Raw genomic sequence first — 13300 nt, forward strand, 5'->3', positions numbered from 1 at the left:
AACTCTCCAGTTTATGATTGTGGCTGGACTTGTTCCTTTTTAGTGCCGTGACTCACTTCACTGCGATCCTCATGTGCATTGAAGTAGTTTACAGCTCAATGAAACAGCTCAAGATCAGTTCAGAATATGTTGGAAACAGACCAGTGTAAAATTTTACTACTGTGATCTTAATGAATGATGGTCAAAGGGACTGTGAGACGGTGGCGAGGAGTTTCTGAATCCTGTAGCTACTGTAGCTGCGCTGCTTACTCTCTGGGCAGAGCTATGTGTGCAGATAAAAGAGGTTTAAAGTAGTAGGTACTTTATGCTTAATTATGCTAATCAGCTTCTTACTGGGGCCTTACATTTGCCAGACAGATATGAGAGTGGTATATATCTAGTAATCTAAAAAAAAAAAAAAAAGGTTGATCTAGCTTTAACAATAATTGCAATATTTTCCAAGCAGTTTTTTCCTTAACTCTCCAGGGTTAATTTAAGATGCAAAAACTCAGCAGAGAAAAATGCAGAAAAGCATGTGTTTCATTGCACGCCACAAGGATTTCTACATTTCCCCGTCAGTCCAATTTTAGAGGCATCTGCAATATTTTGCAATATTGTCAGCATATAACACTTAAGCCAGCACACAATACCTTCATAAATCCTCTTATGTAGACATCAAATGGCAGAGTACTGTCTCACTTCCTTTCTTTCTTTTTCTTTATTTCCTTGTTTTATCTCTTACTCCCTCTTTTTTTATTTCTTCAGTAGATGCTGGATCCAAACAACACTTTAATATCGTTTTATTTGCTGTATATGCTACAAGATGTTGGCTTACTCAAAAAGTAATGATTCTTTTAAGTGAAACTTTTGCTCATGATCACTCAGAATACTTAAAGTTGGCCTGATACATGGGAAGAGGACTTTATCCCTTCTTTAACAAAAATAATTTCAGAGCTGAGCTGGTCTTCTTGAAACAATATTACAGATATTACTTCTCAAGAAACCTCTGATTATTCTCTATGGGGTGAAGTGATTCTCATTTTTGTCTTATTGCACTCATAATCTTACTGTGTGTCGTATATATATTGTCTTTTTACCTTTTCTTTCTTTCCTCGCACTTTCACCTCATATTGTCTTACAGACCTCTCTGCTTTCTCTACACTCGTTCTCTTATTCGTTTTCTTCTTCTCCCTTACTGTGTTATCTGTCCCGGCTCCATTTCCTTGCTCCCTGATACTCCCTGACTCAGTAGCTTTCATTTTCATGATAATCCAGCGACACCACTGGACTGCGAAATCGCTTTTACTGCCCCTTCTCTCTCTCTCTCTCTCTCTCTCTCTCTCTCTCTCTCTCTCTCTCTCTCTCTCTCCCCCTACTGGTTTATCTTTTTTCCTCCTGGCTTTATTTTGCTTTTTGTAATTAAATGTCATTTTCAGTTCTCCGTTTTTTGGAGGGAGGAAGCAAAGTTCCTTTTTTTGTTATATGATCGTTGTCAAAACAGAGTGGAGTCACTGCTGGTAAAAATTGGACATGTCTGAGCCACAGCACTACGCTACCAGCACCTAAATATGTTCAGTTCAGCTTCTCTTTCTTATTTGCCTCACAAATTAGTTCCATCTTTACAGCAGCAATGAGAACTTTGCTGAGGCGTGTCACCAGGACAAGCAAAGCAAGCAGAGCTTGACCAGCTAAAGCTAAAAATAGACATCAATTAGAACGATAATGAAGTGGAAGTGATAATCTCTCCTTACATCTCAGAACAGCATTCTGCCCGATTAAGGATCAGATATTGCCTGTTTGCAGCCATCTTGTAATTTAGTGCCCTCTTGTAGCCGCAGTAGGCTGTAGTCATTGGAAGCCAATTTGACCACCAGCCGCTGCATCTATTGCTCCGTCATGTTTGTTGGCGTGTCCCGTTGACAAAGGATGGGGCTTGTCAAGCAGAGGGACGAGCAGCATTTTTTGGATGCTTGCACATTGTGTATGATTCAGGGATCGCTGACAGGGGACTAGCTTTAGCTATAGCTGGTCGGATAAATGTGCTTGTCAAGCTGCCCTTGACTCAGCTTCCACCGTTCTGAGATCAGTTACGATATTGTATGCATTATTATACACGTGCAGATCAGTGTGGAAACTTTCCTCGCGCATTAGAAAATAACCTCAACAGATTCTCTTCCTAAGCATTACAAGGCAACTGTGGCTAGGGAAAATGAGCAAATGACACTGGATTCATCATCTCACATCGATAGAAGTCGTCTACAATCACTTCCATCAACATGTGTGACGACAAGGACAAGGAGTGCATTGTGGAGCAACTTTAATAACTCCTTTTGCAAAGAAGGTTTTCACAGGCGTTTTTTTCAATTTACATATTTACAGTTAACCATGTAACATAATACCCAAGCATTTTAATTCTGTCTTGCTTTTCAGTTATCATATTAATATCTTTGCCTGTCTGTTAATCAAGATGTAGCGTTCTCTGTGCAAGATCTGCAGTAAGCTTGAGAGGATGGAAAAAGCATATTGAGGCAGGAAAATACAGGATACTGCATTGTTGCTGCAATATGTCATTGTCAGTTAATGGTAAATATTTTGAAGATTACCATAGAAGTGATTTTTCCTCTATACTTTCCTCTATATATTGTACTGGCAGTTCAGAAGGATGTTCTCCTTCTTTTCTGTAGTTGATTCTTCGGCTGTGCTTGCTTATCAGCATAAGTCATTGCACATCACTGGCCCGAACAGGAAAAGGTTCAACTTCTGTCACATTAAATGTGTCTGTTGACAGCTTTGCCCAAAGATATCCATCCACCCATTTTCATTACTTATTCAGCTCCAGGTCATAGTGGCAGCAGGCTAAGCAAAGTAGCCCAGACATTCTTCCTTTCAGCCATTTCCTCCCCAGCGGGATCATACTGTGTTCATGTTGCGAGTGGGATTTGTAATCTCTGGGATGAGACCTATAGGTCTGCCCTGAGGTGTTACATGATGTTACAACAACCGTAAATACCGAAAGCACCTCAACTGGATCCTTTCAATGGAAGTAGCAGCGCCACCAAGTTCCTTCTCAATGTCTGAAGTCTGCACCCTGTCCATAAGGATGAGCGGCGCCATATCCAACACCAACATCAGCGGGTATCCACCAATCTGATACACCACATCAGTATCAGTGCCAACTTTGGGAACGGCTGTATCTCAGGGGGCAGAGCAGGTCGTCTACTAATGTGAAAGTTGCTGGGTCAATCCTCGGCTCCTCAAGTGTCCTCAAGCCAGATACTGAAGTGTAGAGCAGTATAAAACACTATGAGTGGTTGTTAAGACTACAGAGCTGCTATATAAGTGCAGTCCATTTACTTTTTTGGTAACCAATAAGTCACCTCAGTGGGTATCTGCCATGACATGACCTGTCCACATTAAATACAGTTTGTCAGCTTCGTTTTACCTTAAAGAAAGGATTCCAGTGAGTTCCACACAGTGAGGTCTGCAGTTTGTTATTAGTATTAGCCAGTTTGTCTACATCTCTACATCTTAGTATTCCTCTCTGCCTCTTGCCTGTACTTGTTACCTACCTGAAACCTGTTTCCTTGATTAGACGACCTGTTGCTAGTGTCCTGCTGCCTGCTGATTCTGATTGCTCTTTGCTGATCCCCAAGTAAAGATCTTTTTCAAACCTACCTGTTCTGCATCTTGAGTCTGCTTTTGGGTCCTGCACTCTGTCCACCAGAAGTTTTACTGTGTGATTTCAGCAGATTTTTATCCATAAATATATTCTCCTTTCATTCAGTTCCTACAGCTCATGACCAGAAATGTAGATCATAATCACCGCAGTCTACCTGTTGGTCTTTTATCTCCATCTTACTCTCAAATGTCACCAAAGACTCCTTCACTTGTGGGAGCAACCATCTCCAAACCTGATGGGATTGTTCCATTGTTTTCCAGCAGCAAACTGCAGTGACCCTCATCACTTCCACTTCACACTTATCTGCAAAAAGGAGCAATAGTGTGCACTGGTCATCACAACCCCATGAACGAAAACTACATCTTGGAAATTTTGGAAATTTCACTAGCCTAAATAAAACTCTCGCTTTCACTTGCTCAGTTATTGTAAGTTATTCATGGTTTTGAGGGTCATTTAAACACCTGATATGGAAGTGAAATGGATAGTTGAAATGAAAGGATTTTCAACACGACTCATACTGCAGTATAAATGCTGTGGCTGTATTTCTTTTACAAATTAATCTTTGATGTTCAGTACCACAATGAGACAACATTTTACCCTTAAGATGTTCAGCATTCCAAAAGCACCTCGAGCGGATTCATGACATTTACCTCTCTCAGAAATGGTGAAGGAGCATTTAAAGTAAACACGGACTTGAAAGTAAAAACTGATGTGTATTCAGCTTCACAACATCTTAGCCCGAATTAGTGTACTTTGCAGCATCTCTTACTCTTCTAGAGGAAATATGAGGTGAGCCGGCTTCTAATCACAACAAGCTCTAAAGTAGTAGAAACAGAAAGTTGAAAGAAAAACTATCAGTAGCTTGTATCAGTAGTGCAGTGGGAGTGGAACTGTACATTTGACTCTTCTCCGTGACAGCAGATCAATGCAGCCTGGAGCGCAGATAGAAATGGATTGATTGTCACCAATAAAACTCCAATTAAACAAAGGAACAAGCCTGGGAGAGAGCTCCAAGACAAGGAGCTCTCATCTTCTCATCAGTCCTCGAGGGGGAGGGATGCGAGGGCAGGAAGCAAGACACAGGAGGCAGGAGTCAGGAGTCAGATGTGGGCTGGAGAGTGAGGTCCATTTCCTTTCAAATACTCTCGCTATGAAGGAGGTGTGGAAGTTATGGATGAATGTGAGAGCGAGTGAACTGTAGACGGAAGACCAGATACCCGATAGACGGAGAGGGTGTGAAAGACAAGAGAGAGCAGAAGCAGTGGTGCTACCATTGATCCAAGAGCCTCCTTAATGATGAAAAAAGATCTTAATTGTGGTGGCATGTGATATATCAGGTTTCAGCAGTCAATTCTACAGCTCTTCTGACCTTCTCTTATTTATTAAGTTAGTGTGAAGCCCCTCACCGCCCAGTCTCGTCTTCCACTTTCTCTCTTTAAACCCCTCCCTCTCTGCCTGTATGTGTGTCTCATCTTCTTTCTTTTTTTTCTTTCACTTTTCTCTCCAAGTCTGAGCTGCACTCATAATCTCCTCATTGAACAATCCCTACATTTCATTCTTGTATGTACTTCCAGATAGGTTATAGGCCTCCCATCTAAGGAGCAACTAAGGATGCTTTTTGCTCATATGAATCTCAAAATGAAGTTAAAAATGATTCATGTTCCCCTTCCCTAGAAAATGTACAAGATCTCCTTACTCTCTCCTCCCTTCATCTCACTTCTCCACTAATAACATTTTCCTCACTATCTCCCTCTATCTCCCAAGCTCTGTAATCTGATTGTTCTTTCTATGATTGTGCTGTTATTGAGTTGCCTGTTATCATACATATGTATAAGTCCACCACAATACTTATTCCATCCCCCTCTATGATTTCTTCCAGCCTCCTACCAAACAGGAATCTCATTTCTGAATGGAGGAAACATTAATGCCATGTTGACATGCGTAAAGCTTTGCAGTAGACCTTTGCAGGCTGGGAGCACTTTATTGACACAACAGGGGAACTTTTAACATCCCCTCAAGTCAAGTTTCTACTGACATTTACTTTTAAGTCATTTATTTTCGGCTGAATGGGTTGAAAAGCGAATTCAACCTGGTTTCCTGCGTTATGAGAAAAACATTTCAAAAGGTGTTTTCCTCGGTATGACTGGTTCACATTTAATGAATAGTAGACAGTGGAACGGTAGAGTTGTTGTGTGTAACTTCAGTGCTTTGTATAAAACAGATTTTCACCAGCAATTTCATACTCTCATTGCTGATTTTACCACATTGTATTCAGAGTCTGATTTTTAACCATGTTAACTGTGTGGCTCGATAGGGAGGGAAATGTCAGTTGGTTGGTTGTTTCACCACTTTGATCCAAGCCGAAATACCTCAGCAATAGATTGCATGAAATTTTGTACAGTCACTTGTTGTCCCCAGGGGATGAATTGTAATGACTTTGGTGATCCCCTGATTTCTTCCCCAGCGCCACCAGCAGGTCAAAATTTTCACTCGTCCTGTTAAATATCTCAGCATCTTCCCTGTCCGCTAACTATTCTGTACAGAAATAGATGTTTCCCAGACAATGATGGTGATCCCCTGACTTTTCCTCTAGCGGTACCGTGAGGTTGACATTTGTGGTTTTGAGTAAAATGTCTCTCAACAATTATTGGGATGGATCGCCCTGATGCTGATGTCAGCATTTACCGCAAAACACAGCTGTGCCTGACTACAACCTCACAGTACAGCTTCTAGCATGGCTGCAGACTCTGAGTCATGTAATTGACTCGAGTCAGCAATTTCATGGCATGGACTGCAAGCAACATACAATAACGACAAGATAATGGCACACTACAGGAATGACATGGAACAAAAACGACTGAATCCAATGTAAAAGGTGTTTCAAGAAGGCACCCAATTTATAGATAACTTTTGGTTCATGCCACTGTGATAACAAAATTAACTTCAACACAAATTGGGTGCTTTATTTTACCCTTATTTTTAATTATCCTTGCATTCTTAAATTGTGATACTCATCTCCCGGACAGCTGTCAGTGCAAAGGTTAGAGAGCTCTGACTTCTATCCAATCCCTCTGTATCTACCCGTAAGGATTCTGGTGTTGCTGATTCTGAAGTCTGCAGCCCTGCAGCCTCTGTAATCTGTGTTTCAAAGTGATAGATACTCTGTTGATACTTTAACTGGTTAAACTGAACCACCTACACCACAGTTATTCCCTCACAGTCGTGGCGTTTTGGGAGTTTGAGTCCAGGGCTTATAGACACAGCATACAGTATCTTTTCGGTCTCTTACACTAAAGTCACCGATGTATGCCTGTATGGGACTAAAATATGCTTTGGTTAATACCATTCACCAAAAGACATAATGTCTATTACTGTTATTCTTGAACTTATGATCATGGTAGTATTGAAATTTTAATACGAGGCTGACTGATGAATTGCAATTGCCACATTTTAGTTTGTAAGTTCCTTTCAACTGTAAACCTACAAGCTTCTGTAATTGAGTTACTCACTGTGTGAATGTATTGAGTCTACTATGTTTGTTTGTGTGCATGCTCCAGTGTGTATTTCATTACCTCTCCGTTGCCCCAACAACATCCCCCTGGCTATTCCAGCAAAACTTACCTCTCACTCATTGTAACCTACCTGAATAGAGGCTGAGGAGGAAGAAAAGGGTGAAGCTGTATTTTTCAAACCGTCAATCTGTCGCTGGTTGCAGCAGCCTGATATGACCTTATAGCGAACATCCGCTGTTTTGCAAAAAGTCTATAGCTTATGGATTTCATGTCAAGAGAAAATATCTGATATTTCTTCTAACAAATCCTCACCCTTTAAATGGATTTACTGTCAAGCAGAAAAAATTTCATATTTATGCTAATAGAAAGTCCATCTATTTATTGGTTTCTGTTGGCATTTTATTACTTTCGCACTACAGAAGAAGAAGCCCTCTCTCCACACTCATCTTTTTCTACTTAATCGATGGTTTTTAAAGTTGCTGACTGTGTACAGTTGCGCCCCCCCCCCCCCTTCGAAAAGACTCGTGTCGACCTCAGACCCCAACACAAAATCATTTTTGAGCTTCATACAGTTGACCCTGAAGGTTAGATTGAGGTTCATGGCGTGATGTTGCTGCTGAAGATGGTTAAGGATTATGATGATGGTGCTAGTTCGAGCTCCGTGCCATCAGCTTGAGAAGTGATTAGGACTGCACCAGCAGAGTGTTAGCCTGACAGATGGCAACACATGGAGCTAGCTGACAGCACTGCTGACAGCGCATTCACAGGAAGTCCCCATCTTGCATGCACTGTGCACTCTGTTTGTTGCTGTACGTATTCTCATGTTTTTCTGTGGCTTATTCCTACCTGTCAAAGTCAGCTCGCATCACCAATTCTTGGGCTCAAAATTGCAAGACCACTGCATAGGCCTTCTGTCACCAAAACAAAGGGAGTCATTGTCTGTTAAAAATCTTCATTGGTCATTATTCTAGTCGTTAGTCATTTATCAACACCTTCTGTGCTTTTTTGGGTAATTTATTCCTCCAGTGGTCAATAAATTTTCAGTTATTTTCTCCTCAATCAATCTACTTAGAAATCAGCTCTACGGGCATGTTAATGAATGGCCAACAGAAATAGGTACATTAATTGAATGACTAGGAGCTGTATTGAGTGCACTGTTGCCTCTACGAATAGCAATGTGGAGTTGTTATTAGGTTCAGTGATTGATGAAAGATGAGGAGAGCTTTGGCACAAACCTGTCCGTTCCACTGCCCTGGATAGGAATGAAAGGAGACAGAAACTGTCCTTGTATGAGTAGACACAAAAATCTGATCCTGTTCTTGTTTTGAAATGCTTTTCATTTAGGTTTTATTTATTTTTTTATTTTTTCATTTTTTGGTTTGTTTATCCACTTGGAGAATAGTTTTAAACTCCATCCAAAAGCATCCTCAGGGGAAGCACATGTAACCCCTGCGAATGGTTGTAATACTTCTTCCTGTCACTTCATGACAGTTTCAAGCTTGAAGTCTGCATGTGCGAATGTGTCTGTGCACTTGAGTGTGTGTCTGTTTTAAAGTGTGTGTGCACATATATGCATATGGATGGAAGCATGGCTGTGATGTGATTGATGAGACATGAAAGAGAGGAGAGGAAGATTTCCAGTCAATCAGCCCTGTGAATAACCACCTAGGCTGTGGATTAAAGGCAGAAAGCTGTCTGAACAAACAAAGGCTTGCATCCATTACCTTACATGCAGAGTTGTTTTTCTCTCCAAAGCAACACTGACAACAAAATTAAAGTGTGTTAATAAAAATAGATGGTTTTGTTTTCCTGAATTCAAGAGATGAAACATGGCAACATCTAACAACTTGGATGCTCGCAGAAATAAAAATCATGTGAGGTAAAAAAGATCTCTGCAGAAGAGTGACCTATAGCGCAGTGGGTTACGCAGGCGCCCCATATATAGAGGCTACAGTCCTCGCTGCAGCTGGTCCTCGGTTCGACTCCCGCATTGGACGGCCCTTTCCTGCGTGTCATTCCCCTCTCTCTGCCTCCCCATTTCCTGTCTCTCTACTGTCCTGTCCATTAAAGGCAAAAAGCCCAAAAAATTACTTTAAAACATACAGTGCAATTTAACGTAACATACAAGATTAATAAAAACGTGCACTGTTTGCCCAGCTTTACATTGTGTTTTGCCCCCAGGAAAAATGCATTGAGTTAAGATTAGATGTAACTGTAGAAGACAACAAGTCCTCTGAATGAAGCCCTCCAGAATGATGCCCCATACAGACAGGATAACATCATTTGTCAGTGCCTTCGATAACTGTTACAAATCACTGTAACAATAAATCCATTTTATGATTTTACAATGCTATGGATAAGGTTTGGTTAGGTTTCAGCACAAAAACAACATGGTTACAGAAAGGTAAAGATCACGATTTGGGTGAAAATGACCATATTGTCAAGGTTAGGGATCCTGTGATGTCATTAATATAATAATGGTTATGGTCAGGGGATGATTAAAGTTAAAACAAACCAACATTGACTGTGAGTAGGAGATGGAAAACAAACATGGGGTTTCCCTTGGCAAAGTTTAAAGTTTTGTTGACCTATCTATCCACCCTGACCCTCCTCCATACAAGGACATTTTTTACTCTATAACAATATCATACTGTTTCCTCATTTGCTTCTGATGGACAAGTGAATTTGTCACTTATACCTAATTTAATGTGGGTTTTTTGGGGCATTTACTGAAATGATGATGCTGACAAATTTAATAGCCTTTGGCATGTTGTCAATTAAGTTTCCCTCTTCCTCTTCCTGTTTCTCTCTTCCTCAGGTCCAAGGGTTGGAGAAGCAGGTGGACTTCTCAGACCTTGGCCCAGTGGGGTCGGTGATGAAGACTCTTCCATATGGCATGGGGCATGGAGGTACAGTTGGAGGAACGACAGGAGGAGTAGTTAAGCCTCCGTACCAAACCCGTATCTTCTCCACCTCCATCGACCAGACACCCATGAAATCCAAGCCACCCACTTACAGTTTCTTTAACCCGTACGACTCGAGCCGGAACCAGTCCCTGCTTCTGGACCAGACAGGCTACCGCTCTAAGCGCAAGCCCTCTCTAAAGACAGCCATGAAGACCAAGAAGATCTTCGGCTGGGGAGACTTCTACTTCAACGTTAAGACCATGAAGTTCAGCTTGTTGGTGACGGGGAAGATCGTGGACCACATCAATGGTACGTTCACTGTTTACTTCCGCCACAACTCGTCCAGCCTGGGGAATGTTTCGGTCAGTATCGTGCCACCAACCAAAGTGGTGGAGTTTGAGGTCCTCCAGCAGCAGCAACTGCACCCCCACACCCAGCAGGACGTCCAGATCCAGGAGACCCAGCAGTCCACCATCGACCCCAAAGAGTCAAAGACATTTAACTGTCGAGTGGAGTATGAGAAAACCAACAGATCCAAGAAGCCCAAACCCTGCCTGTACGATCCGTCTCAGACCTGCTTCACGGAGCACACCCAGTCCCACGCTGCCTGGCTCTGTGCCAAACCCTTCAAGGTGATCTGCATTTTCATCTCTTTCTTTAGCATCGATTACAAGCTGGTTCAGAAAGTGTGTCCGGACTACAACTTCCAAAGTGAGCACCCTTACTTTGGGTAAATAAGTGAGACTGAACCGAGAACAGAGAATAAAGAGACAATGTTAATGACAATGATGATGATAATAATGATATTGATGGAAGTCATAGTCATATTGATTACGGTGAAGATGCAGGGGACAGTTTTTTTTGCCTCTAAACTGCTGTGAATTGTGGATTTAAATCAAGTATAATCAGAGTTATGGATGGTTAGGATATGGCTGATTTCTCTGACTTATTTTCCAACTTTGTATTTGTTTTGTTTGTTTTTTTCTGTAAATAATGTACTCAACCTCAGCACACTTATTGTTTTTAGATATTTGTTTCTCAGTGTTATTACTTTTTGCAGTTGGAGAATTCGGTTGAAGACAGCTGGAATCAGTATTATGCCCTCTGAGTGCAAAGTGAACCTCTGAGGCAGCTGTGCTGTGCCATCAATGTATGGCATATGTAATGTTATGGTAGACTGACTGTTAATCATCCTCTCAGCTCTACGTTTCAAACCCTGGATATAAGAGAGTTATATGTATGAGAAATGCTATGCTGGATATGCATACAATATACTGTATGAAAAAGCACATTAAAATCTCTTAAACTGTCTGTCTGTCTTTTACTGGGTGACTGTGTTCGTTCAGAGCTAGGAGCACAATTGCAGGGCACAAGCTGTGCAGCATATTCACATTATCTAACTCAGCAAGGACACTATTATGAATTAAGTTACATTTCACTCTGATTAGGAATGGATGCCCAAGCTTTCTGTGAAGATATGTAATTTTAATTTTCTGAAATATTGAAGGAAAGTTGGGTATGGATTGAATTTCAACATGAAAAACCAACTGTGAAACATTCTTATGATGATGATAATGTTTGACGCTTTTTGAGGGAGTTGGTATGTACAGTAATAGAATCCTAAGGAGGTATCTGATATGATTTTAATTACATATACCCTGAAACTGAAAAGAAAAATAAGTCTTGTATTAGAAGTAATGTGAGTGACAGATTTCTGTTTGTGTGATCATGCAAGCAAAAGAAGTATTGCACACCTGAGCAAACATTTTTTCAGCTGCACCTAAACCTCCAAGAGGCTTCCTCACATTTTATTGACTGCTGTATCACTGCTGCCACTGTTATAATCTCAGCCACGTAATAATATTTACTTTATTTTAGCTTTCTTCATACTAAAAATATGAGCTTATGGATGGATAATGCAGGATATTTACACCATTGCTAAAAAAAATATTCAGCTAGTATTCAATCAGTTCAATTAACTCACCAATCTTCTCCTTGATTAAATTAAACAAACACACCTCGAATTGCCCACCTCCGCTTCAGACTATCTCAGACTAACTCTTTTTCTTCCTTGATCACAGACTCCATTTTTCCTCTTCCAGCACAGAGTCTTTGGCTCTTCGCTCTGCCCACTTTTTCTAAAGGTAACGGTGCTCAGAATTTCATTAGATAATACACAGTCAATGCTGATTGAATCTTCATCTCACTCTGGCTCAATACCCTATTATGCTCTTGATCAATGACATTCAGATGAAGGTCCAGGGATGTCCATGTATCTTGCACAAGTTGCTGTGGAAAGTCGTGCCACGGAGATTGATGGAGTTGCTGCAACCCAGATTCACTGGAGTTCCCCTCTTTGTTACACAGATGCTTTACAGCTGTTCGGTGAAGAATCACCAGACAAGTTTTTGTGGATCCTTTGTGAGTGACCCTAAATGTGATTGCATGTTTGTTTATGTGTGTGTGATTATGATTATCTGTCTGTACCTGTTTGTCCAGGTATGTTTCCCAGAATTTCAAGAAAAAACATCTAATAAACTAAGAAATAAACTACACAGAGACAATGCTCATATTAAAGATTGTATATTACACGGCAATATAGGATCACTTGATGCATTGATCAGGTGCCACCAAGCGACAAACTCCAGGGCTAAAATGAAGCCATGGAAGTGCTATAGACTGCAGTTCTTCAAATGGCCACTTTACCCAAAGACTCCAACTTTAAAGCAGAAATAAACAATAAAAAAAAACAATAAAAATGTTTACAGCTTGATACAAAAAACAGCTTTAGTCTCTACAGCTAATTCCTCCTTTGTGTCAACTGTACTGGGTTGAATTTGTATATAACAAACCCCTTTAAATTTTATTAAGGCATAAAGTTATGCATAATTGAGGTCATGCCGCTTTGAGTGACAGGCGGGAGAGCGTATGCTTGCCACAAACCAGCATTCACCTAAGTCTTGGCTCCACACACACCCCACCTCTTTGCCCATTTTTGGATTAGCCAGGACTTAGGTGGAGTTGGGCACTGGCGATGATGGAGTGGCCCACTCTGAACTTAAAAACCATTCTTCAGAAACCTATGGGTGACGTCACGAAGGCTACGTCCATCTTTATTTACAGTCTATTCGCATTGCAAATATCTATTTAACATTCAAAGTCCCCAAACAAATCACCAGGAGCTGAGAGTCAAACCCTTAACTTTCTTACTAAATCTGTTCAAA

General features: G+C 40.9%; 1 protein-coding gene across 3 annotated transcripts in view; it reads left to right on the forward strand.

The window, feature by feature from the left end:
* LOC130175752 (neurexophilin-4) overlaps positions 1-11387 on the forward strand; it is a 115660-nt gene extending 104273 nt beyond the window's left edge. For all 3 annotated transcript variants that reach the window (XM_056386301.1, XM_056386291.1, XM_056386282.1), the window contains one exon: positions 9989-11387. In XM_056386301.1, the coding sequence (XP_056242276.1) occupies positions 10046-10810 (765 nt within the window). In that variant the 5' untranslated portion in view covers positions 9989-10045 and the 3' untranslated portion in view covers positions 10811-11387. The remainder of the gene's footprint in view (positions 1-9988) is intronic.
* The last annotated feature ends 1913 nt before the right edge of the window (positions 11388-13300 follow it).

The sequence above is a fragment of the Seriola aureovittata genome, chromosome 2, assembly GCF_021018895.1.
Source record: "Seriola aureovittata isolate HTS-2021-v1 ecotype China chromosome 2, ASM2101889v1, whole genome shotgun sequence".
Classification (NCBI taxonomy): Eukaryota; Metazoa; Chordata; class Actinopteri; order Carangiformes; family Carangidae; genus Seriola; species Seriola aureovittata.